The sequence below is a fragment of the Triturus cristatus genome, chromosome 3_1 (assembly GCF_964204655.1).
Source record: "Triturus cristatus chromosome 3_1, aTriCri1.1, whole genome shotgun sequence".
Lineage (NCBI taxonomy): Eukaryota > Metazoa > Chordata > Amphibia > Caudata > Salamandridae > Triturus > Triturus cristatus.
In genome coordinates, this window is record NC_140583.1 from 890,018,558 (window position 1) to 890,046,032 (window position 27,475).

General features: G+C 44.9%; 1 protein-coding gene across 5 annotated transcripts in view; it reads left to right on the top strand.

The window, feature by feature from the left end:
• Nucleotides 1-27,475, top strand: part of GALNT3 (polypeptide N-acetylgalactosaminyltransferase 3) — a 517,623-nt gene that overhangs the window by 276,408 nt on the left and 213,740 nt on the right. For all 5 annotated transcript variants that reach the window (XM_085645397.1, XM_085645398.1, XM_085645396.1 and 2 more), the window contains 3 exons: nt 7,124-7,296; nt 12,177-12,326; nt 14,523-14,757. In XM_085645397.1, the coding sequence (XP_085501523.1) occupies nt 7,124-7,296; nt 12,177-12,326; nt 14,523-14,757 (558 nt within the window). The remainder of the gene's footprint in view (nt 1-7,123; nt 7,297-12,176; nt 12,327-14,522; nt 14,758-27,475) is intronic.

Below are 27,475 nucleotides of genomic sequence, written 5' to 3' on the forward strand. Positions count from 1 at the left end.
ACTCATTGTAAGACTGGGCACAATAATTTGAATCTCACACTGTATGTGTGAGGAATTCTGAATACGAATTCTCAGGTGCCAGAATTAGAGCTTTCAGTTCAGCCAGCTGTGCAGTGCAATCACCTAGTGACTGTGTGTGAATGTTTTTAGAGGTTGGAATTTTCCATCTCTCATTTTACCCTTTACTGTTGGGCAAATGGCTTAGTATTGGTGTTTTGTTCGGACTACAGGCTGGTCAGAACCATCAGTGTAAAGTCGTACTGATCTAGTGGCATTATTTCACTAGGCAGAGGGTATTCTTGTTCATATTGAAGGTAAGCTTGTGCTTGTGTTTGTAGTGCAGAGTCAAATATGTACTTTACATCGGTTGCTGTTAGTGAGTTGGCCCGTTTTATCCATTTAGGATATAAGGCTGTTGCATTGGGAACACTGGCCTTTGTGACAGCCTCTAAGAATAGAGTGGGAGTCCTGAAAATTATTAATTTCCCCTAAGCCAATGAGCTTTCTTTCACTACAGGGGTCTGTACCGCTGTCAGATTTTTTTTCCGTTGGTGTAAAACACATTTCTGCATTGGAATATAAATACGATTTATATGCAATTGATTCAGTGATACCTCATTGAAATTGACATATGTATAGGCTGTTGTTCCTGCGATTACACAGATCACCAAATTTGTTGTGTTAACATTTCTGTGTAAGTGTTTCAGCTAGCATTTTTGAGTTCTTGTGTATAATGTGTGCTTGAAACCTCTGGACGAATCAGGTCATATAACAGTTTCATCCATTGTGCCTAATCTGGTATGCATGCTCTACCAAAATTTTGAAAACCCAATAATGATTGGAGTCATTTTAATGTGTTTGACGTTTATAAGATCGCACACTTCTCTAGAAAGTGCATTGCTAAGCTCTTGCCTTTATTTGACAACTCGTATAACAGGATACTGAGATAGACTATTTTTGATTGGCTACAAATTAAATTTCAAACAATGTGAGCAAAACCTAGAATTATGTGAACTATTCTGGCCAGATGCATTTCTAGATCATCATCTGTGAGATATGTCATCGACATAGGGCAGTGCTTCATTGTCAAAGCACTGTAACAGTCCTGTTACTCAGAGAACAAACCTAGGCTATTCTTTTACCCTTGTGGCAATTGATAGAATTGTTTTTGGGACCTGAAAGCAGTAAATGAAGGCAAATACCTGCTTTCAGGTACCACGTTTTGGCAAAAAAGGTTATTTGAAATGCCGAGTGTGGTTTTGTATCTTTCCGCACTATATTGTTCATTACTGCTGTGGTGTACGCATTTTGTACTGCGAATGTGCAAGTATGACTGTTTAATTGTCTATAGTCTAAGACTAAGCAATATGATCTGGTTTCACTGCTAGAAACAACGGATTGTTCATTGGTGAGGTCCAAGTTTCAATTACACCTTGATATTCAAGTTGTGTTAGAATTTCTCTAACTTGTTGTTTAGCCTCATGTTTGATGGGGTATTGTGGTTGCACTTGTGGGCAGGACCTTATGAGTATAATATGGTAAGGGGATTCTTCATCCCAGCCCACGTGATTGTGTTATAACGCTGGAGCTTGTGCAAGGGCCCACTCCTTGGCCTAGGTATGCTTAATTGATTCTGGAACGAGGTTGGAGAAAGATGGTAATATCACACTTTCCCTCATGGGACTTGTCAAACAACTCAGGAGGCCAATCTCTTTCAGCCAAGAGAATGTCGTAACCAAATGATAGCTTTTTTTCCTTTTTTTTTTTTATGAAGTCCGAAGAGTGTAGTGAGTCCTCCTTCGGTTTCACGTACTCCTCTGATCTGTGCTCTGATCATACTGCTCTCTCAAAGCCTTTTTCGGAGGACACCTGAAAGGAGTGAGAGGGACGTGCATCAGTGTACTGATACTTATTACGCTCTTTAATTGTTTCACGGTTACGCAAATTATTGCATTGTTCAGGGGATATACCCCGTGGTTTAGGTTTTCTAAAAAAATGTCTTATTATACCAGAGTTTTTTCAGAAGACTCGGTGCCTGCTTCGAGTTATCCTTTTTCAGAATTACCCTTTAGTTGTGGATTATTTGGTCAGGCTCCCAAATTATTTTGACCAATGTATGTTTAGGTGTCAGCAATAATTTTTGATAGCCCTAGTTCCTGATCCACCAATGGAACTTGCGTAAGATGCTGGCGTACCGTCAATGCTGCTGCTTCCCCTTTAATATTATTTAAAATTATTGAGGAGACTGACCTAATTACAATTCGTTTTATCCCTAAGTTCAGGGCTGGGGCTGCCCTGTATTCATTTTGGATCTGTTTTAGCACCTCTGGCAAAACAGTAGAGGCCATGCCATGCGTTATGGTATAGACCGCAGCAAATACTGTGCTCCAAGTGGCGCAGTGGACTACTGGGGGAACCATCCCTAATGGTAGACACATTATGAGAATTTTATGTTTATCTTGAGGTCCTGTATGAGGAAATACTGCTTCAAGATGATTTTTTTGTGTGCAATCTAGAACGGAATTTTCTCTTGTCTGATGGAAACGTTTCCCATTATTGAAATAATAGTCACTGGACTAACTGCCAGCATTGCTAAATGCAGTTTTGCAGCTTGAGCATTCCTCACTGGGTTTATTGTCATTTTTCCCATAATGTATTATCACGCATCTGAATAACCCAACTAGACTTGCGTAGGATTAGGGCATTTCTGGGTAAGGTGTGTAACTGGCTAAGACTGGCCATGTTGCTCCTCATTGCTGAGGGGTCCTAGTCTAACTTCATCTCTAGAATGTGGTAGGGCGCCTTGGAACCAATTTGTGTGTTCCAGGAATGTTAATGGTATTTCTAGTTCTTCATAAGTTGTGTAGTTGGGAACTGCAGCTATGGTAATCTTGTGACAATGTCTTGATTAAGTGTTTGCTACTGGAAATGTTACCCACAAATAGAATACCTATGTTTTGTACGCTTCGCGTGCATCTGCCACGAAAGTAACAGCCCCACCCATAAGGACTAACCTTGGTTGTTGCAACATTTGTGTAACTATGTCTGCAGTTTAATGTTATGTTTACTGGTGCTGCATCAGCCATTTAAACTATGTATTTCAGAGAAGGCAACCATATTGGGGTGATCCTTTGAAAGGTTCAAGATTGAACAACCTAGATGCAAAAATAGGGGTTCCCTGTTTAGCTGAGGAGGATTCATACCTAATACCACAGATGTCTCTGATTAATTGGTGAGTAGGGACTTTGGGCGCACACTTAAGAAAACTGCTCGGGAGACCCATGACATAAGTACCCAAACTAGAACATTAGTGTCGCCATGTCATACGGTTCCTACTTTCTCAGTAAAACGGTGCGTTTAGGCAACATAAGCTTCAAAACTGTCGGACTGAGTCCACTCATACCATCAGAAATTGTTCACTTAAGTCCTGGCTAGCTCACAGTGCACCATCTGTGCTCCTAAACTGACAGGGCACCAGATGGTTTCTGCAACCTCAGAACAGGACCACCCTAATTCCCTCAAATAAACTGTGGAAAGAGATCTTTTTTGTTAGTAGCTCTGGCATGCCCAAAGGGAGACGCAAGAAGTACAAATACATGCACTTCAATGATTAATAGAATGGAGCAAAACAATGTTTTCAGCATTACAAGACTGGTGAACAGAATGAACAATTTCAACCATTGTACTTTTGCATTGGATTATATGAATACATATAATTGCACTCCTAACTAGTGCTACCTATCCTATGAAGCACAGGGTGTGTTGTCGGGTCTGCCAGAATACTTTAGAGTGATCTAACTCCCAATTTACCTGCCAGCGTGTTATCTGGTAGCCAGCCTTGGTGTAGAAGAGGCCACCGTCCTCTTCAGGATGATGTTGAAATTCAGCTGGGCTAAAATTCAGGCATTGGGCAACCTTTGACAATCCATCGAAATGTTCCTCTGTCTTAGCAGAGGCGTAGAGCAGTTTATATAATAAACTGGACCCATTAGAGTCCTGGTCCTGTTGTCATTGTTGATTCTATCCGCCCAGAGCTGTCGCGAACGAACAACAACGAACAACAACATTTTACGCAGTGTACTAAGTCCTTGTACAGAATGTCCTAATGCCAGATAATATGCCTACAAAGAAATGTAACTGTTAGCAAACCATTTCTGAGTATATTATCTCATGAAGCCACACAAGCAAATGTGTGTTAAGTCATTGTCTAAAAAGATGTCAGTTTTAAACTTCAGCATTTAAAATGAAAGTGTTTGTGCCCGGGGCCTATGTAACCTCACTGGCATACCCTTTGCTTGTGATCAGTTGCTGTCACTGACTGGGAGCAGCTGAGAACCACAGAATCCACCTTCCTTGATCGCTGAGTCCAGAGTGGCTGACACGTCTAATATATGGGGGAGGGCAATTACAGTAATCGCTGAGACATTTTGGTGCACAAGTCATTAAAGGGTCAGATCTCAAAGCAGGATTGCCACTCTTGCTGAAATATACTACAAAAGTACTGAATTTCAAAAGAGTTTGTCTATATTGTGTGCCCAGACAAGCAATTTTAAAGTGTCTCCACAATCGAAGATTACATTTAACTAAAGTGCCTGCACAATTGAAGATTACATTTAAATACAACTTGCTCAGGACAAATGCATACGTGCCACCACTCTACTATGCCACCAATAGGCTTTATTCTCTAATCCTAGTGAGCAGGAGGTAGGGCACAACTTTTGATATCTGCATTACCTTGATTTTAATGCAGTAGTGAGCGAGATAGGTGTTGCAAAATCTATGATGACTGGTCTATTTAACCCATTAAATAGCATCACATTTTTAAAAATATTTTTTATTGATCTGCTTTTTAAGAAATACATTGCTGAATTACTCTGAACCTGCAAATTTTAGGATGACTATCAAACTCCTTCATCTTGTGGATTGCCTGGAGAAGATGGTGCTTGTCCATCCTCAGGCCTTTAATATTGGTTGAAATCATTTATAGCCCAATCTGGTTGAATTGTGAACTAGAAGAGTGAGATCATCCATGATTTAGACACGCTTGGGAAAGTGGTTGGGTTACTTTTTAAAAAATGCTTTTCATGCTGTGGGTAAAGATGGTCATGATTGCGAGTGGGAGGGAGACTAAAATCCCTGAATCGCACCATAAACTAATGTATTTTTGAGAAATGGTAAACCACAGACACGCCATGTGAAAAAGCATCAAAAAATGCATCAAAAAAATTATTAAAAAGAGGGACAGTGTTAATGATCACCCTTATCCACAACAACCTGTTCGCTGAAGCAAATACTAGAGTTTTTACAACACCGATTTTTTTAAACATTCACAGTGGTCTATCTGGTGACCACCAAGGTGCAGAAGTAATTTTACATGATTTCATGCATCGCAAATAAATTATTTTTGAAATCCATCACATTTAACATTCATTTTCTGACTCTAAAAGACACTAGGGTGTGGTAATTTCAGCTACTAGCTTTAGGATACACGGTGCTGAGGATAGCATTCACCAGGCCTGTAGGAGATGGACTCTGTGGGGGGGGAAAAACAAAATTCAGAATTGGAAGTGTCAAACGATCCAATGATGTTTGACACCAGCTGCTACTCCTCTAAATTTCTTGTTTTGTACTTCAAGCTCCTATGAGCAGCATGTTGATGGTGACTTTGTAGACAACATTTAATGATGTGCACTGCTTCTTATGCTCTACTACTTGCAGGGATCCTGGTGCACGTTTATATGGACACCCACTTCTTTGACATGAGCACTGACAACATAAATGTAAACAGTGTCCCTTGTCTCCTCATGTACCATGTTTTGAGTTGCGGTAGTGCTATATAAAAGCAAACAAATAAGTGTTATAGGCAATCTTCATATTCTTCCTACAATGGCCCTGTCTTTTCATGGTGATGTGGGACACTCCTGACTTGCTCATTGATGGGTAGACTAAACCAAAGACTCTGGCAACGTAAAAACTTTGCTCAAATTTATTGCTCAACTAGTATTGGGGTAAGTCCAACCTGTACATATCTTGACCTGCATTCTAATACACAGAGGATATTTAATTTTGTGGTCATTGATTTTGCTAAGAATCTTGCAAAGGCACTTGTAAATTGTAGTGTTGTAAGCCCACATATAGACCTTTGTGAAAATTAATCTCACGTCAACTGTATGAAAATGATACTCGATTTTGTTCAGTTACATTGGCTGTAAGACCACACAAGAAATTGTTGGTTCATTTACCAGAATGGGATTTCATACTATATCCCCGTTTTGGGGTTGAGGTGGAGAGTAAATCGCTCCAGTTTTATCCTAGTGAATTGTTCTGCTTTGGAAATGTTACGTTCTATAAATTATGAGAGACAATCACTACAAACTGTCCTGGCTTTGAATGATTGCAGATGATTTCAAGGAGCAGCTCTTTGCAACCATCTTCAAATTATTACACTCGCTGTTGACTAGGAAGAGCCCTTGCAGACTTAATGGCAGGTTAGTGGCATGAGTTGTTGGTGCACTGCATTGGCTTAAGCCCATGCCCTGCATTAATTGCCCACTGTGCATGGATATGTGAGTTCAGGTGGTACCGTGATTGAGCAAAGTGAGGGCCCAACCGCAATTTGTGTCCAGAGCATGACGAGCAGAGCCACAGTAATTTCCCTGTGGAAAACCGTGTTCAAGAGAAGTTATGATTCTTTGCAAACTAGGAACAAATACAGTTGTTATAAAATTAACTATATGCATTCCTCTAAAAATTCAGTTTAAATTCTCCTGAAATCCATCAGCTAGAGTACGGTAAGCAACTAGCACCTTGTCCATGATCTCGCAATCACAAATGATTGTACAAATTAAATTGTTGGTAACCTCTATAGTGATATCAAAAAAACATTAAACTCAATTAGATTACTAAAGCCACCAGAAGGGAGGGTAGGTGGGTTGGAGTTCTGCACACGGGGCTTCACACAATCCGCTAACACTACAAATCCGCTTGCTAAGGATATGTGGCCATATAAATGAGTGTGTGGATTATGTCGGTGCATATGTTCTGTGAACATTCATATTCAGCGGCAATCTTGTGATTTCAGTATTTTTCATGAATAACATGCTACACGTTTGTTTGCCTCTAGATGCATTGAGCAAAAGTTCAAGCGTTGCCCACCACTCCCTACCACCAGTATTATCATCGTTTTTCACAATGAAGCCTGGTCTGCTCTACTCAGAACTGTTTACAGTGTGATGTACACCTCTCCTTCAATTCTTCTGAAGGAAATCATTTTGGTGGATGATGCCAGTGTGGATGGTAAGAAAATGTCATAAACTTTACATATGTTTATTACAGTCAGAATTGTGTTGCTTTGTTTACTTGTGAATTCAACCTCTGCTGAAAGTGTCAGTCCGATGTTAACACTGGGCGACACTGCCTCTTGAACATTCTGAGGGTTGACACTGGTCTAATTGGTTTTCAGGAAGCAGTTTACGTCACCTTCCTTTTAATATATTTGTTAGTACCAAGTACTTGGTTTCCATAATGAAGGCTCTATAATAACCATCCATGCATGCAAACAAATCAAACCTGACTCTATGCACTTCCTTACACTTGAGTGAAAAGCCAGCGAAAGACTTTCCCGTTTCTGAAGCCACCCTCGACCGACCTCTCTCCCAGTGAACTGGACATTTGAAGTCATTGCCTTTGACCAGTATTCTGCAGCATGTATTTACAGAGACCACCCAACAGGCAAAGCTAGAATGTAGATGTGCTGACACAGCGTTTTTATTTCTGGAACTGCCACAAATTAATCCCAGTAGTGTTTTCGAGGAAGCTTGGCAGGCTATATAAGAACAGAGCCCTCTGAAAGACTTGTTTTTTTAACACCAACTTGGATTACATACTGTGAACAGCACAACCTGTAGCACTTCTGGCATTTCTAGGCACTATAAATAACGTATTTTCACCAAGTACTTAACACAAAGGTTCTAGGTCTCTTTTTTTATTCTGATTACCCCACTCCCGTTTTGTGGGAGAGGGTGTATAGATGCGGCTGTTTGCATGTCAGAATGTGGAGTGCTAATACCTTTATTACACGTAATATGAAGTTGATTGCAGGACAAAACTTGAATCATTCTTCTGACCAGGTGATGACCAATAAAACCAGGGCTTAACCTTCAGTGATGATTCTCTGTGAAGGGAAAAGGAAGGCTATCTGGATACCCCCATCTCCCTTCACGAACAGCACTCGTAAGCACCCCTTGCTTCCCTAACCTCCAAGAATCTACTACATTTGCCTGGAAGAATTGTGACAAGTCTGCCCCCCTTCATGACCGACTGCAGACTGATTGGGTAGCTCTCATTTAAACCCCCTCCTCTTCTTGCTCTCTTCCCCTCCTTCAACTCGGTTTTCTGGATAGGACTGCAAAGCTGTCTAACAATCAATATTTAATGACGGGAAGGCCAGGAGCCTGCCACTTAAACCTAGTATGACTCTTACCTTTCAGGCATCAATTCCTTATTCCTACCCATTTGGTTCCTCTTCTGGAACTTTTCCTTTGAAGAAGTCGTATGGGTTTATACGACGTGGTGGTTGGCCAGGTGGCTGTGTTACAAATACGGTGATCCTAGGATTCATCCGATATCCACACAGACAGTAATCCTACACATCGGGAAAATCAATCATTGTCCTTCTGATAAAATAACCTGTAAACGACGAAAAGAGCATTTTTAGTTAATCAGATAAATGTGCAGAGATCTACAAACCTTTGTGTCTGAACCGTACCACGCACAAAATCTCAGGAAATCACAGACGTATTTTTGTGGTGATTGTAGCCATTTTCTTAACAACCTCCACTTTTATCTGGGGTTTCACGAATTAATTCTCTAAACCGTTACTCAGACATCTGACTTATTTGCATCTAGGAAACACTTTTTTGGCCTATTTAGTCTGCTTGCTTGATGAGTGCTGAAGACATCCTTGTGATTTGCAGGTGGGTATTCCAACCTAGGCTATTCATTTTTACTGGGTCATCTAGGTGTACATGGGAATATTTCTGCAGTTATTCAATAGTCTTTTAATGATGTCGTTGCACGTTGTAACCCAAAAAACGCAGTAGTGGAACAATCCATTTTCGCTGGCAAGGGCTTTTTTTGTCAGTGTGTAGATATCGGTTAGTTCGATTTGGTGTACCCTTAGGCTGAGTATTTTCGTGTCATTCAGTTAGGTCATCATCTTGTTGGACTTCCAACTTTAGACTTCTTTGAATCTGCAGCTCATGCCTGTGTTTAGTTGTGATTTGCTCTGGGGGAAATTCTCTTGGCATGGTATGGCATAGTCCACAGGATCAAGTATGTAGCCATTCACATGATTGACTGGTTACAAACGGCGTATGATGTACATTATTCTTTACTGGAAATATTATTTCTCTAAGGGATGGTTCCCAAAAGCGCCCCTCAGAAGCCAGACTTGTATTTTCACTTTGCAGGTGGGCCATTGTTGGAAGCATGTCACTGTGTAAACGTATATCCCATGTCAATAAGAATGGGTTTGACAATTTTCTTGAGTTGTCGCAATCTCTTGATGTGTCACCTTTTTGAATATATGCTAATTGTAAAACGTACTGTCAGCAATAGCTAAGAGCAAACTTTTGAACTTCTAGTGTTTTAGCAGGTGGATACTATACCTGAAATGTGTATTTTTTTGCATACTAAATTTGCATGGACAGGGACAATACTCATCTAATGCCTATGTAGTATGCGGTTTTCTCCGTTAGACTGTGGAAGGTGCCTGAGCTCACAAAACCAGCAGTGAGGACTATTTGTGGCAAAGCTATGTGTGCCTGTGCATCCTGCAAGGCAAAGTTACGATGGCTAAAAAGGCGTCCCCTCACTGACTGCGTCTGCCTCACACTTGTGAGTAGTTGTCCCATGTTGGATTTATTCTTAGCATTGTCGAACTTGCAGCTTTGCTTTTCCCATTACAAATATGGCTCTACAAGTTCCAGAATGTAAAGAAAGAACCAGGCCTTTATGTGCTGCTCATAGTATCTTGCCTCACACAGCTGACACGAAGCACACTTGACGCAAAACCTAGTCCTGGGCCCCTTTCCATAGAATTAATACTGAGCCAGCACTATTCTGATTTGTGTGATAAAGAGCTTTCTCAATTTCCTGTTGCACAGCAAAGGAAAACAAAAGCACCTTCCGGTTCTTCTAGGGCTTGTGCAGTTTGGCACCAATCCAGGCAATTGTGCCTATGATATGAGCTACACTTTAGCCCCTCTTGTGTGGGCACATGAAGGCCGCAGCTAGACTGCTCTCTCAAAGACTCGGGCATATGAGATAGCTCATCAGCTTATTGGTGGATTTCCCCTTTAAACTGTGCTACAGTCTTTGAATGGCGATATCCTATGCCTTGTGGAGAGGTGTGGCTCACTGGTTAGAGGCGGCCGACCCGTAAGCAGAGAATCGGCCAGGGACCAAGGTTCAATTCCCGACGCGGCAGGGTCGTGGACCAGGGCCAAAACGGACTCAATAATTCTCGCCTACCTACTCTAACCAGGAACACACTCGGCAACTCTGGGCATTAAGCTTGCCTCATCTCTACAACGGCCCCCCACAGACGCCGGGGATGCCTGGTTTCACCTTGGAGATACCCAGAAAGGGACCATCTCACAGGGAAAACCAGGATGGGTTCCCCAGCGGTCTTCAGCGCCAGGATACTCCATGGAGTCACAGTGCGCTTTACAAGTACACCTACATTTACATTTACATTGATTAGTGATCATCACAAGCCATGGAGAATTTCTTTACTGGACACACAGCCACATTACTGGTACAAGATAGCTTATGATCATCTTCAAGAGACCCAGTCAATTAAATAGCAAAAGAGTCCCTCATGAAAGAGCTAACTACCGCTGAAGGTTCCCCATGTCATATCAGCAGTTAGCTGAGATTTTTCCACAGATTCTTATAAGACCCTAGCATGACAAGCCTACCTTGTGCTAAATATATGGTTTATTTCCCATCACAAACACATTGCTTCAGAAAGCACTACAGCACTCAAGTTTGCTTTTAGAGTTTACACTGTGCGGAATGTCGAATGTCGCCAACATCCCTCTGTAAATCCTTTTTCTATACACTGCAAAAATAGAACCGTTTGTACAGCATACTATTGTGCTATCGGAGGGTAGGGTATTGTGTATTATAATAGTGTGACAGTGTTGCAGGAAACATTTTCTGTGTAAAGTGAAGCGTATAGGGAATTACAAACATACCTTGGCCTCAGTCCTGAGGTAAATCCACAAAAGAGTGTGTTACACACGATACAGCAACGCAATAATCCTTCAGGAGACTGGGTACGTATATGCAAAAGAAAGGAACCCAGAAGGAGTAATTTATTTATTTGAGTTTTATATAGTGCTGGCTAGACCCGGAGGTATCAGAGCGCTTTACATAAGGAACAGCAAGTTGTTAGGTACACACATTTTACATAAGTTACACAGTGATTACATAGTAACAAGAGTTACTAGCGAATAGCACGTAAGGACACATGATGAATTTAACGAGGAATCACACAGTTAGTGGATTGGTGAACACAGTATCCAACCCAACCCTCCACTGCATAATACATTCCATTAGTTACACCGCACCAGTGTTCGCCACGCTGTCAAAGGTCTCAACTGGGGCTTTAAGAAATCACTGTGATCGTTTACGACAGTGGGCTGGTGCAGTGTTTAGACCCAAAAGAGATTTAGATTGTTGTCAAATAAATACGGATGTTTGTTCATGTACTTGAAGTACGGCTTGTTCAGTTTAAGATGAACTATGAATGTAACTGGTTGAATGTCTTATGCATTGGAGGGTTGGGTACAGTATTTACAAATTCAATAACTGAGTGATTCCTTGTTAAATTACCACTTCAGTAGGGGAAAGGATTATTGGCTTTATGTACCCAATTTAAAGTCATACCCGACATAATTGTGGTGCTACAGACAGTTCTGCCTAGACATGCAATTGTTCTATTGCATTAAAACTGCCAGGAATAACTGATATAAGTTGTTATATTTACTTGTTTCACAATGGCTTAGGTTTCATGGCCTAAAAAAGTGCACTTACACCTTATATATATTCCCATATGCGTCTTTTATACGTGTTCTGGAATATTTGTTTTCTTTTTTCTTACTACCCAGAATACCTGCACGAAAAACTTGACGAGTATGTTAAACAGTTGCACATTGTCAAAGTTGTTCGACAGAGGGAAAGAAAAGGTCTCATTACAGCACGGCTGCTTGGAGCGTCTGTTGCGACAGGCGAAACGTTGACGTTTTTAGACGCACACTGTAAGTATATCCTTTGTGGAATGTCTAGGTTATCTATATAATGTAAAGGATACCATCTTTTAAAATATGTGCTTATATATTCCGAGTAGGCCAGCCATTTTGTGTGGATTTTCAAGATTGCTTTGGTAGGCTCAAGCTCAAAATAAACGTGCTCAGATAAGGTGAGACATCCAACCTCCAAGAACATGGCCTACTTTTAAAACGTCTTTTATTAAGAGCCTTGTGTCAATGTATGCTCTTATTTTTTTATTTTTGCTTCATATTTAGTAAACAAATACATCTTTTCAATATACCTGTTTAGTTCTTCTGGTGACAACAGGTCTTATTCTTTGATAATTGTCTGGAGTGAACTCTTATTATTATATTTTTAGGCCTGAACTAGAGGCCGCATTAGTTGTCTTCCAGACCTTTGTAAAGAAGAATAAGCATTGGCAAAGCCAGTAGGTCTCGCATTTGAAAGGCATTAGACAACCTTTTGGATTTGTTGATGCTTGTTGCAGAAACTTAACACCATCAGATACAAAAATAAATACTTGTGTTGCTACTGCTGAAATGAAAAACGGATTACATATACACATGCATGCACCACCATGCATGCACACTTATGCATCATGACGCTGCGGCAGCAATCTATATATGTTTTTAAGTTTTAATATACTTTTTTCAGGATGGAGGCCACCTATCTTGATGTGGTAAATAAAAAAATAGAAAAAGTGTGCAACAGTGAGGAGCAGTGTGCCAGGGAAGAAAATAAAAGCTGAGTGTGTGGAGAAATATTAAAATTTAAGTGCTTGAAAATAATGGCAAGGGGTAACAGAGGAGCGAGGTGATGAAGGACAGGCAAGAAGCAGTCCAACTTTGGGAGGGGGAATGCAGCAAGTCGAGCATGGGGATTAGGATGTCAGTTAGAAGCAGCCCCAGGAGCAAAGAAGAAGAAAACACATGCACTCCCATGGAGTGCTAAAATAAATAGAAAAAATGTAGCTCCCTGGTGTTAGGCTGGGAAGGATACAAGTCATCCATTCAGAACAGTGGTAAAGAAGTTATGACCCAGGCGAGGGACAAATATGGAAAGAGGAAAGAACACCTTTGAATAAGAAGCAACCAAATGAGATGGAGAACAGAATCAACCAATCAAACACAGTGGTCAGCCCCAAAGCCCACTAAGTACTGGAATTGTAGAAAACAGGTCTAAAAACTGACAGATTTTGAGACCTAAAAAGAGCCCAAAGAGAGGGTATTTGGGTCAGAACCGTTCAACCGTTCCGGACGTGAAGTGCCATTCACCTTGGGGACTGAAGCATCAGTTTGCGGCATTTTGTCGACTTTTACTTTACATTAGGAATTCCTAAAGGAGTCTCTGTTATTGCAGCTGATTAGAATCAGCATGTCTCAGGGAGATCACTATCCCGCCTACTGAATATGACAGAGGAGCAGTTGTATTGTCCGACCTCCTCCAGCCCGATGTCTATTTCTCATCTTCTTGCTGTTGAAGTTGGCATAGTGTTAAAAGTAGTTGCCACTTCTGACAGACATTATTTCCATATAGCTGTTACATTCAGGATCAGTGCTGAATGTGGTGTTCATTCAGTTTTCTTAATCCTTGATAGTGTTTTTTGTGGTTTTGCTTGTTTTGAGTATATTCTGATTGGACTTTTGTGTCTTCTAGGCTTTTTCAAGGGAGTGGTGCTTATTTTTGGCTTTACCAATGCATATTTATCTTGTGCTGATGAGATATGGGCTCCCTTGGTCAGACATTCAGACCTGAATCTCATGACGTTCTGCTAATTAATGGCCTGCCTCTACCCATTAGGGCTTCCTCCTCCCTTTAATTCCACAAGAAGCTGATGACTTAATTTACTACACAGGGCCGACTCACCAATCCCTCAGACCCACACCTGCTCCAGCACCTGGATACCCTACTGGGTGATAAACTGCGGTGTACCAGTCTAGCTAACATAACAATACAACATAACATTTTAATCAGGCACATAGTGAAAACAGAAGTGTGACAGATTGAGCGCCATTTCCTTAATAAGGAAAAGAAGTATTATCATAACTTTGCAGGCCATGATTTCATGAAAGCTGTACATTAACCCAAACATGGGCTTTCAGTTGTTATGTTAAATTTACAATATACTCTCCATTGGTGAGCAAAATATAAAGTATTTTTATTTGCTATTTTCTTTCCAATAGGTGAATGTTTTTATGGTTGGTTAGAACCTTTACTTGCAAGGATAGCAGAGAACTACACAGTTGTTCCAAGTCCAGATATTGTATCTATCGACCTCAATACGTTTGAGTTCAGCAAACCTTCACCCTATGGAAATAATCACAATCGGGGAAACTTTGATTGGAGTTTGGCTTTTGGTTGGGAATCTCTTCCCTCGCATGAAATCAAAAGACGGAAAGATGAAACATTTCCTATCATGTAAGTAATGGTTCTTTGTTATTGTGTGTTTGTTTAGAAATCCTTTAAATCGCCTTTAAAATAAGTGACATTGTCTAAGAAAAATAAATACACTTAACTGTCATTCAAATTGGCAAAAAGCCAGATTACTTGAATTATTGGGTTTTCATCACTTTATATATATATATATATATATATATATATATATATATATATATATATATATATATATATACACATTGTAGTAGTGGAAGCTGTTGGGTAACTGAGGCATACATAATACCCATGAAATGTATTTTTTCTTTCTTTGTCTTTGACAACACCCTTCAGCAGGGCTTGAAGTGGGCCGGGTCTGTCCGGTGCTGAGTAGTTTTTTTAAGGGGGCCTCGAAACGGGTCTCTATCTGGCTCTGTTTTCGGGCCTCGCACAGACGGTCCATTTTTTCTGGACTGCAGTGAAAGCATGCACATCAATGTGCGCGTGCTCACACTGCTCACTTCTGAGTAGTGGAGATGACGTCATGACGTCATGCCAGATGAGCGTTGTAGGAGGAAGGGAAATCCTTTAAAGAGGGCTATTGTCTCTCAGGATTTCTCTTCTCTTTTTTGTAGCGCAGGAGCAACATCGTCGCCATGGTACACCAAAACTGCTTGTATCACTTAATGCTCTCTTTACATTTAAATATCATTAATGTTATTTTTTACTTTAATGTAGACTCATTGTGTACTAAATTGGAAAGTGTTGGCAGCTGATTATTATCCGTTAGTGTGAAGTTGGGGCAAGGATTCCCTAAACTGACTCTCGCATTTCTCCATCCTCTTTCTGCAAGCAGGTTCTTCCAATGACTGCTGTAATCAAACACACTAAACAGGAGCCTTGAGAGGCAGAGGCTGACGCCCTAATTAAAAGCTGATTGATTTGGTAATTAGTCAAATAAGTTCACTCTGGTTTTTCCTCGTTAACCAGAATTTCTCTTTTTTTTGTGCTCTGCATTCGCTTTTATTGCTCACCTAAGAAATAAGCATTTGCAATGCAATCGGTCTCGCCTTTGGGACCTTATATGTATTTAGCTGTGCAGCACATTAACCTGGGTGCTGAAACATCTACTGTTATTTAAAATGGAGGGAAAGTAAGCACCAAACTGTGTGACACACCAGGTATGGGAAAACATGGAGAGAAATATTGCCTTTCAACGGGAAATGGTATAGTCCAAAGCTTTGTTTTTAATATAAAAGCAGGGCCTTCGGTGGTCATATCACTGAAAATACAAGATTTGAAAAAAATATCATTGTCTATGGGTGCTTGTGGAAGATTTCTATGGACTGGAATCTAGAGAATGCTAAAGCGATTCTGGCATTTTACTGACCTCTGCTGGTCGTTTTCAAACACGAAAGTTAAATAGAGGCAGTTGAACAGAAATATAAATCCCTAAGCGGAAGTAGATAAGTCCTAGGGCTGATCTCCAGAGCCCACAAAGTACATACACATATAAGAATATACTAAAGTATATATACTAAAGTATATACAAGAGGTCTCGAATGCTCGACCTAAAAAACTGACGAGGTGAAGGAAAGAGCCAAATATAAACTTGGCAAAGGAAGATGTTCAGTGTTATGAAAAAAACCCATAATGATTTGCTACAATGCCCTTTGGTATGCTGTCTTTTATCGGACCTTTCCAAATTCACTGGGCCCGGGGGACGGAGGAGGATCAGAAGAGGGGGTGATGCTGATCTTCCTGTGCAGAAGGGTCAAAGCAAGCTCATAGTTTTCAAAGAAGGGTACAATTCTATGTAAAAGCGTAGGAAAGGGAGGTCAGATAAGAAAGCAAACAAACTCATCCAAAATAAATTCACTTTTATATAATTTCCTAAAAGTAATATCTTTATTGACAGTCTTCCTCTAGCAGAAAGCGGGAGCTGTGATAGGGACAAGATCACTGAGAAGCACTTACTTTACCACTGGGTCTAAAATAATATTAATAATGTCTCTCTCTCTCTCTCTGGAGATTGTGGGAGGGGCGTGGCTACGCTGAGCAGCGAAATGGCCGCTCAGTAAGGCGTCTCTGCCGGCCGAGTCCAAAATCCGACATTTATCCGCATGGTGAACGGGGGCAACATGCTCTAGCCTCTTGGGAAGTGCATCTGACAAGCATGTGCAGCAGGCGACGGTGAAACCGCTCGACATGACGGCTCCCCTGTGAGCTTGAGGACACCGGAGATCTTAGGCTCCGGAGGTGGCCTAGACCAGGACATAACAGCCGGGGACTCGAGTGATTGCTGTCCACGCAGACACTGCGGCTGGCGCCGGAGATTGTTGAAGGGACCGGGCAGGGGGCCACACCGCGCAACCGAGGCCATCCGCCGGAGTCTGTGGCGACAAATCGGCTGTCACCTGTTCATGAGATGGACAACCTGAGTGAGTGTGCTGACCGGTGGCGGGGGAACTGCCGCGAGCCTCCAAGCGGGTGCAGCGTGAGGGGCAAACCGGCGATCACATCGCAGGATCTCCGGACCTGCATAGATTTGCACTCCGCTGGGAGAGATCGCGCTCTACCAGCCTCCCCGCCCGCCGTAAATCCTGGCGTTTGTGCGGAAGCCGACATAGCTGCGCAACATACGGAGGGAGGTGGAAACCGACCCCGCGTTGGGCGTGACCCCATTTTGAGGACTGGCAGTGCTGAGCGAGGGAGCGTGCTGCGGACATTGGTTGTGGGGATGTAGCGATCCCGTCCTTGATGGCACCCCCATATAATGGTCTGCAAGGCCCCGGAAATAGCTTACCATGCACCAAGGAGCTAAGACTTTTTCAGCGGCTGCAGACAGGTGACACATGCTACAAGGAGGCACTACCTGGTCGGGGGACACCTGAGGGCCCCTGTGGCTGCATTCTAGGCTGAAAAGGACGTCCGGAGACGCACTGCCTATCCACTCTGCATCAGAGGGGGGCTCCGGGGCTTGCCCACATTGCGCTCACTCGGAGGCCTATCACAGCAGGTGGGACCGCGATCTTAGCTTGGCCTCTGGTCGGGAGTGTGGGGTCGTGTAGCCAGATCAGCAGCCACACGTTTGGGACGTGCACGAAACCGTCCATCACCTACCACTGTCTTGGACACCTCCGCCACGAATACCAGAAGACGCGAGGGGGGTTTGGTTGCACCTCCCCAGTCTGCTCGGCTCCATCCAAAGGGCACAATGGGAAAACAAGACATCCGACAACCGCATCTCAACTTCGTCAAATAAGCAAGCCGAAGAGGGCTACTCCGCGGCAGACACAGTTAAAGATGCAGGTACGGGCACGATTCCAGATGAAGATGTCTGTGCCATGTTTAAAGATCTTAAAACCAGTCTGCAGGAGATAGGATCTAAAATAGAAATTTAGCTGAGTGCATGGACAGAGGTACACAGAGAGTAGACAAGCATGAAAACCGACTGGACACCCTAGAGAGCAGAATTTCGGAGACTGAAGATTGCCTCACAGAGACGCGAGACCAGGTGCTGCAAATGGACCCAGTATTGAACGTCATAAAGAACAAGAACAAAGATTTAGAAGCTAGATCGTGTAGGAACAATGTTCGCATTACCGGTATTCCCAAATCAACAGACATTTCAAATATGGAGAAATACATGGTCTATGCTCAAGGAACTGTTCGGACCTGACCTCTCCCCTATGTTTCTGATCGAATGTGCGCACCGCACTCTGGGTCCTAAACCACCGCCGGGAGCACCAGCCAGACCTATCCTGGCCCGTATTCTGAACTACTGGGATCGGGACATGGTCTTACGCGTGGCTAGGGAACGGGGTTCCCTCAAAAATCAAGGCAATGACATATCATTCTACCCTGATTTTACGCTACAGTTCAGGCTGCACGCCGGGAATTCCTTTCAGCCAAGAAGATACTGCAGCAGCTAGGCACCAAATACGCATTGATATACCCAGCCAAGCTCAAAATTCTGAGCAAAGGACGGCCTACCTTTTTTACGGGCGCAAAAGCAGCTCTTACATATGTAAAACAGATGGTGAAAGAATAGAAAAAGCGGGGCACGTGGCAGTCGACAACACGGAACGCAATCTGAGTGACAATGACTGAAATCCAGAACATCAGCACAGACTCTTGAGTATACAGATAAGTGGGCAGTTTAAAGATGGTTTAGACTGGGTGGGTCGATTTGTAAATGGGCTAGCACGAGGGGGCAAAACCTTCGTACAGAGGACTAGGGACAGGGGTGGTTCAGTCATGGATCCTTACTATGTTGATATGCTAAGCCTGTGCAGATACTAGACACCTAGTTCCACATCGAGTGCTCGGCCACCCTACGGACTATGGCAGGGGTGTTCGCCAGCGTACCCCGAGGGATGACTGCCAAAGACTCCCAAGGTTCGGGAGCGACAGTGAAGTTGTTTGAAAGGATCATGGGAAATTCACAACCTGATTGGGGGGTTGGTGTGGGAGGTGGGAGGGGGCAGGGGGTTAGTTGTTTTCAGTTTCCGCCGTTTGATACACTTGTAATACACACAAAGGTAAACAGTCACACGCACCTGCATGTCTGCCAACACAACCAGAGATGTAGGGTCAGTTAGATGCATATACCTTGCGAAGCATACACATGAAGTGGCTAGATGTCCATAAGTCTCACATCAGCCCCCTAAGTCCTACACGTGTTGTCAAACCGTCATGACCGAGCTTAAATGCCTTACCTGGAACATCCGGGGGTTGAATGACCAGAAGAAAACTAGATTGGTCCACTCGTATTTGACTAGACATGCAGTGGATATCTGCCTGCTACAGGAAACCCACTTGACAGACATGTCAAGGTCTACACTACACAATAACAGATGGGGGAGATGATCAGTACGGGTTATTCCAGCTATTCCCGTGGGGTAGCGATATTCATTCACAAAGGTCTTTATTGGAAAACACACCAAACAATAACGGATAAAGAGGGCAGATACATTTTGGTAAGAGGAGACTTATACAATAGTCCGCTGGTAATTGTTAACACCTGTGGCCCTAATACTGATTGCCCTGAATTTTTCCAACAAATATGGAGGGAGATCCAAACGTTAGGGGATGTGGCAATTTTGTGGGGTGAAGATTTCAATGTGGTCCTCTCAATGACAGCTGACAGAATGGGTACCTCCAGAACACACCATCCTAGAGCAGCCTCAATGCTAATAGATATCATTGACGAATTGCAGCTCGTAGACTCCTGGAGGGTGCTGCACCCTACTACTAGGGAAGGGACTTGCATCACTCATCATCATAATGCATGGTCCAGACTGGACTATTGGCTCACCACGAAAGATATACACGCCTGGGCAGCAAACGTGACACACCATCCTCGTACTTTGTCGAACCATGCGCCCGTACAACTCTGCCTACGCATACCCAAACCATACATACAACCATTCAGCTGGAGATTCCCATCAGGCGCGTTGTTAGATCAAGTATTCCGAGAAGAACTTCGAGATAAAATAACTTGAGTACTTTGACCTCAATGAGGGTACGGTGGATTTTCCAGGGACCCTCTGGGAGGCCTTCAAAGTGGTAACTGCTTGGCATTGAAAACTGGAGTGCTCAGAGTCATAAGAACTACTATTGCCCGTCTGGAAGGTGAGCTTAAAGAACTCGAACGTGAATACTGCACAACTCCCTCTCCCGCCACATTAGCACGCATTAGGAGTAAATTGACAGCGTATCAGGAAGAGGCAGTGAGGGAAACTATGTATATGCAAAAATATTCACAAGCGTGCATATATGGGGAGGGAGACAGGCCGGGGAAAACACTGGCAGGGCTCCTTCGAGCACAACGGTGTTCGACATACATTAGGAAACTCCAAAACCAGGCGGCACCGTCATCACGCACACCCTCAGAGATACTGCACACTTTGACAAACTATTGCAAGACCCTATATCGATAAACCCATCTGATACAGGCATTGTAGACTATCTGGACACACTGGCCTGGTTTAGCCGAGGGTACAGGGAGTACATGGAACTGCCATTCGCGGTCGAGGATGTCAGACTGATAAGGCTCTGGGTGCAGATGGCCTAACTGCGGCCTTTTACAAGGAATATGTAGACATTCTTACTCCAAGGCTCTTGCAGGTTTATCAGGAAGCACAGGATACTGACTTCCTTCCACAGACCATGCGAGAAGCTACAATCATTACCCTGCTCAAGCCGTATAAAGATCCCACCCAGCCAGACTCCTATCGCCCTTTATCCTTAATAAATCTAGACGCCAAGATTTATGGAAAACTATTGGCAAATATGTTGCAACCCCTCCTACCGATCATCGCATTGCCTGATCAATCCGGATTCGTTCCAGGCCGCTCAACAGCGCACAATCTCCGAACTATTTTTGCTCTTTTATATTACCTGGCCCCCCATGTACATGCCATAGCAGCCCTATTGAATGCCTCGAAGGCATTCGATTCTCTTGAGTGGAAATTTCTTTTCACATTACTGGCACTTATGGGTTTTAGCCCTATATTTCTGAAGCAAATCCAAATACTGTATGCCGCTCCCATGGCGAGAGTCAGGGTGAATGGTCAGGTCTCTGATCCCTTTCCTATAACAAGAGGGACGAGACAGGGCTGCCCACTCTCGCCGCTCCTTTTTGCGATCGCTATGGAGCCCCTGGCGGCTCTCCTGCGTCAACATTATACGCAGCGCAGCATAGGCTTTACCTCCAGAGGACTGCTTATATCAATGTATGCAGATGATATGACGATCTACGTAGTGAATCCTGAAATAAACTTAGCGCCAGTAGGCCTAACGGGTATCCAGATAAATTGGAACAAATCCATGATACTGCCCCTGACAGACAGCTCCCTTCCCTTTGACACGGAATTCCCAATACAATGGGCAACTGGCCCGATCAAATATTAAGGGACATTGCTTAGCCGAGATCTGCAAGAGATATGGTCGGCCAATTATGGGAGGGAGATCGCCTGGTTGGCCGGGAAGGTGCACAGATGGAGGACTCTACCATTATCCCTGGCAGGCCGTATAGCGATTACAAAGATGGTTATACTCCCAAAGCTATTGTACCTCTTCGCAAACATTCCAATGTCGCTAAACACGCACTTTTTCAAAAGATTAAGGTCGACTATACTGGAATAAATATGGGCTGGCATACAACCTTGCATCCCTTGGAGTATCCTAATGTTGCCTTTTACACAAGGGGGCCTAGGAGCCCCTGATTTCAAACTGTACACATATTGAGCCCAGGCGTAATTTCTCCATTACCGGCAGCATCCTACACCAGACCAGCCGCATGTGGAGATCAAACTAGACAAAGTGGCCCCCCTCCCATTGAACACAGCACTCTACCAACAATACAAACGCCCAAACTTAGAGATAGACACTGTTGAAACACTTCGGGCATGGCAAAGACTGGCACGTAGGGCACACCAAAAGGTTCTGTTTGCGCCATCCATGCCTATAGGCGGTAACCCGTTAATTGTGCCATTATTAGACACGGCAGCCAAACAGAGAGCCGCGTCCCATGAGCTTAAGCTAGGTAAAGACCTGCATCCAGAAGATACATTCATTACATTACAACAGATGTGTGCGGATGCTCCGCCCACAGCAATGGACACCCTTTTCTACTAACAAATCAGAGCTGCATGCAAGGCCAGATACGAGGACTTCCCGCACGTACCCCCTACACTACCAGCTTTAGAAAATATTGCGGTTCCGTCACCCCGCAAGCTTATCACACGCCTGTATAGCATCACTCAAAGGGAATCTCCATTTACGGTGGTACACTCTAAACTAGACCGGGAGGAGGACGCACACAACCGATAGCGTCATTCTGGCTAGCAATATTTAAACATATTAGCACAATGACAGCCCATCCCATGGTATGCTCTCCGCTGACTGCATTGCTGGGGTATGTCCTTGACATACCCAAAGGGAGGAGGAAACTTACGGCAATCTTTCTTCTCATGGCCAAGAGACAGGTGGCGATACATTGGAAAAAACAGGTGCCCCCCACCACCACGGACTGGGTTTAGGCTGTCACTTATTGCAAAGACCAATTGTCACAATTTTGGGAATTAATGCCCAGCAAATCCCGTCCTAAGGATATCTGGGAACCGTTTGTTTCCTGTCTGGGCTCTCATAGGAGTGAAACGCATGACGAGCAGTGAACGTGGGGCATTACCAAGGCAGAGATTAACACATCTTATCCTCTATAGAGTAGGTCAGGGGCTATGTAAATCATAATATATGATCATGCTGTGGCGCGTACTCTGGTTGAATGCGGGCATACACCTAAGGCAACGTATCAGAACGGTTACTTATGGCAGTGTATAATGAAATCGTAACTGTACGAACAAATTGTGTTCACGGCGATTGATGTTTGTCTTTCTGTTAGTTTTCTGTTGATAAAGTTACTTTTTAACATTATAATTCTTGCTCAAACATGTCACCTATACTGAATCTGTATTTGTATAATCGTATATGCAACCTTGTACTGTTTGTACATGTAAAAGCTCAACAAAAAAAATAACAAAAAAAATATTAGCAAAAAAAAAAAAGGATACATGGCCACAAAAGCATTGCTTCTATTCTTGGTTTACTTTACCTTAACTTGGACCTGCCAAAATATTTTCACAATGTGAAAGGAGGCACCTTAAAGGAGGCAATGCTTTGAGCCAATGTCTGACTTAGCAGCAATTGAGGGGTGTCTTAGTGGGTGGGACCAGGAGACTCATAGAGCGGTCATAGAGGACAGCACTAGTTGAACCAGCACTCCTCCACAAATTCTAACAAATGGTTCTGGGCCTGCCAGCCGTTTCTCAGGAAGGTTGCAGAACACCTGATGGTCCTCAGATAAGCAAAGCCTTCACACACACGGGGCTGGTATCATGTTAAAGGCTCATGGAAATTGAAAGGAGTCTCTCGATTTAGACCACGCCCCTGATTGGATAGGCCACGCCCCTTTTACGAGGTTCGCCACGCCCCTATTAGAGCACCACCAGTTTTTTTTTCCGACTTAAAGTCCAGCCCTTCAGTTATACAAAGCCCTTTGCTTGTGATCTCAATTGGGCAGCGTTGTTTTATATTACGGCTAACCAGATGCTGGGTTATTTTTTTTATTTTTTTTCACTGTCTACATCACGTTTTTCAGAACCTAATAGATAGGGGTGCAAAGTTTTTCACTCAGGAGAATTTGATTAACAAAAATATACATTTTGCATTAAGCAAACCTTAATGAAATGACAATGATAACTGGCATTTTCCATTTGGATGGGACTCTTTTCTTTTGCATGAATAAAAAAAGGAATGTTCCTTTTCACTTTAAGGCATTGTATTGTATCATTTGTATGGTGCTTACTAACCCTATGTGGGGTGCTGCAGCGCTTACCCGCACATATAGCAAGGTATACCATGTAGGGTGGGTGTTTGGAACGGCGCCGTTTTTGATTTGAGTTTATCTAGGAACATTTTTAATGTCCAGTGTTGCGCGGCTGTACAGCGCGGGCCTAGCGGCAGTAGCGCGCGTGAAAGAATTGAGACACACCACGTTCCGTGTATCGGTGCGAGTGCCCAAACGGGGCACGCCCCCTTTTATTTATATACGTCGCGTACGCCACCGTCGTGGCGTACGCACACCATTGGAGACTTACGCGCTCTAGCGTCAAACGCTAGAGCGCTGACTGCAACATCCCTATCCAACTTAGATGATGAAACTCGGACCAGAAGTCCTTCTTTTCAGTCACTTACTTGGCAGGCAAAGTCTTTGAGACGGCTGCTTGGTGGAGGGTTCAGTCGCAGCTCGTATCTGGCCGTCGCTCGGGTGTTGGTGGTCGACGGGCCATCACGTTCCGCCTCCTCAGCTTCGGAGCTGGGCCCGTCCCGGGCTGCCATCCCTTCGGGCTGGTCGGGCGGTGGTGATCGTTCTCTCTCGGGGACCCTGACGTCCTCCTCTTCCTCTCCGCCGGACTCCAAGCGGTGTCTTGTGGCTGTGGGGATGCGTTTGAACCACGAGATGTTGCGGGTGGCTGATTCGTTTCCCCGGCGAGCCGTGACCATTGTCCCTCGGCGGCGTTCCACCGTCCAACTTCCCGGCTCGTATCGTGGTTTGAATTTTCCCCCAGATCGTCGGTCCCTGATGAGGACATTGTCCCCCGGCCCAAGGGCGCGCATCCAACACCCTCTGGCCCGGCTCACTTGCTTGTTGCGCTGTGATCGTCGTCGCAGCGCTTGTTCCGCCTCAAATGGTGGGGGGGCCCACCCTGGGACTGTGGGTAGACCATCCCGGCGGGTCCCCTTCAGCATGAGGGCCCAGGGGGCTTGCTTGGTGGAGCAGTGGGGTGTGCTCCGGTACTCTCCTAGGAAGCGCTGAATTTCGCGCTCGGGGTCCAGCCGCTCGGCACTGGCAATGCGGAGGATTTTGTTTAGTGTTCTCATAAAGCGTTCGACCTCGCCGTTTGCCTGAGGCCACTGCGGGGTGATCCGCCGGTGTCGTATCCCTTGGTGGGTGACGAACTCCCTAAACTCGTGGCCCTGAAACGGCGGCCCATTGTCACTTTTCAGTTCCGACGGGCGCCCGAACATGTGGAATATCTTTTCCAGTGCTGGCCCTATGAACGTGAAGGCAGTGGACGGCAGCGCCTCCACCAGGGGGTACTTGGAGAAGTTGTCCATCACTACTAGCGTTACTCTCCCATCGGGGAGGGTCCCGAAATCAACACTGATTTTGTCCCAGGGGTGCTGTCCTGGCTCTTCAGTTGCGATGAGGGCCGGATGTTCAGGTCCGCTAGTCATCTGACACGCTGGACAGCTCCTTACGATGTCACCCACCAGGGCGTCCTATCCCGGGAACCACACCTTTTCTCGCATCCTGGCCTTCATCTTCTCCGTCCCTTGATGTCCCTTGTGGGCGAGGAGGGTGGCCTGGCGGCGCAGCGCTGTTGGCACGACGATCCTGGCTCCCCTCAGGACTATCCCGTCTCTGGTGGTGCTGAGCTCATTCCGTACGCGCCAGATCTGCTGCAGGTCCGCCCTTTCTTCCTGGGTCCACGTGTTGGCAGACTGTAAGAAGTTGGTCCACGATCCTCGCTGTAGGGCTTCCCTGGTCTTGGTCATCACGGAGTCTTGTTCCGCGGCTTGCAGAATCTCTTGTAGTGTCAGTACTTGTGGGCATGTTAGTGCCGCGATGAAATCGAGGTGTGCTTCGGCGTCATCTTCCTCCGTTGTCCCAGCCGGGACGTGTTCGCGGTTGACCGGGTGTCTGGACAGGAAGTCGGCCGGGTTCTTGGCGCCAGGCCGGTACGTTATGTCCATGTGGTATTGTTGCAGTCCGATGGCCCACCGTTCTATTCCAGCTTCTTGAGTTCTTCCTCTACCAGAGGTCGTAGACAGAACGGAATTTGCCTGTATTTCAGGGCTGTGGGTGTGACGGAGTGGTCTATGTGGAGCTTGACCGGTGGGCGTTTGATGTTTCCTAGGCCGGTGAACAGTTCCGGGAACTGATCCAGCAGGTTGGCCGTTTGAGTGTCTTGAACTTTCCGGAGGAACACCAGGAGCCCTAGGTCTTCAGCGGCATGCCCGCTCAGGAGGGTGTCTACCTCTTGATTGATGATGTGCACCTCAATGGTGATTTCAGCATCCTCCGTTCCCACCGGTACTGTCATCTTCCCTAGGAGGGGTAGAGGAACATCGCTGCCGTAGGCATAGATCCGGGCCTTCGAGGCTCTGAGTTCTGGCTTTGGTTGGAGGCGGTTATACTGCTGCACTCCCATGACAGTGACGGACGCCCCCGTGTCGATCACGGCGTTCACCTTTGAACCTGCGACCATGATGTCGCACCGAGGTTGAGGACGTCTCGTGCTTTTTAAGGCCCTGGTGAACGAGACCACGTATGTCTCCTCTCCGTCGTCAGACTCCGAGTCGTCGTCCTGTAGGGCTTGCGTGTGTCTGGGCCCAGTGTCGGTTCGTGAGGAGAGCGATAGTTGGGATAGTTGCCTCACCATGCCTCTTGTGGGCCTCTTCCCTCGAGCATCCTTCCGTGTGGCGTGCTTCCTGCAGACGGAGGAGAAATGGTTCAGGGTGCCACAGTTAGTGCACGTCTTCCCTTTCGCTGGGCATGTTTTACCTTGATGTTCTTTGTACCCGCAGTAGTCGCACTGTGTCGGGGGTGACTGTCTGGCTGCTGGCCGGCGTTTCTTCTCGTGTGTCCGCACTGCGTCTGCACGCTCCGTTTTGACGGTCACGCTTGGCCCCGCGCCTCGTGTGAGTGCTTGTTCCATCTCTTCCGCCCGTGCGTCGGACAGATCGTGGGATCGTGCTAGCACCAGGATGTCAGCCATTGGAATGTTCGGTTGGCGGAGGATGAGGCTCCGCAACTTCTTACTTCGGATGCCGTAAATGAGCTGCGCTCTGATCTCCTCCTTCGCCCGGTCGCCGACCAGATGAGTGTCCGCGAGCACCCTCAGCCGTGCATGAAATGCATCCACAGACTCCCCTTCTTTTTGCTTCGCCTGACGCATTTTGAAGACTTCGAAGTCCGGATTCATCTGGGGGTCAAAGTGCGTGTTGAGGGCCGTCACGGCTGCGTCGTAGTCGTCCGCACCACCAGTGTTAGGGAGGTGTTTGAATAGCAGGTATACCTCCTCCCCCGCGTAGTGAAGAAGTAGCGAACGCTTCACCGCGCCATCCGTCTCCCTGGAGCCGATGAAATAGTTGTTGAGCCGCCCAATCCATGTCTGCCAGCGTGGTGCGG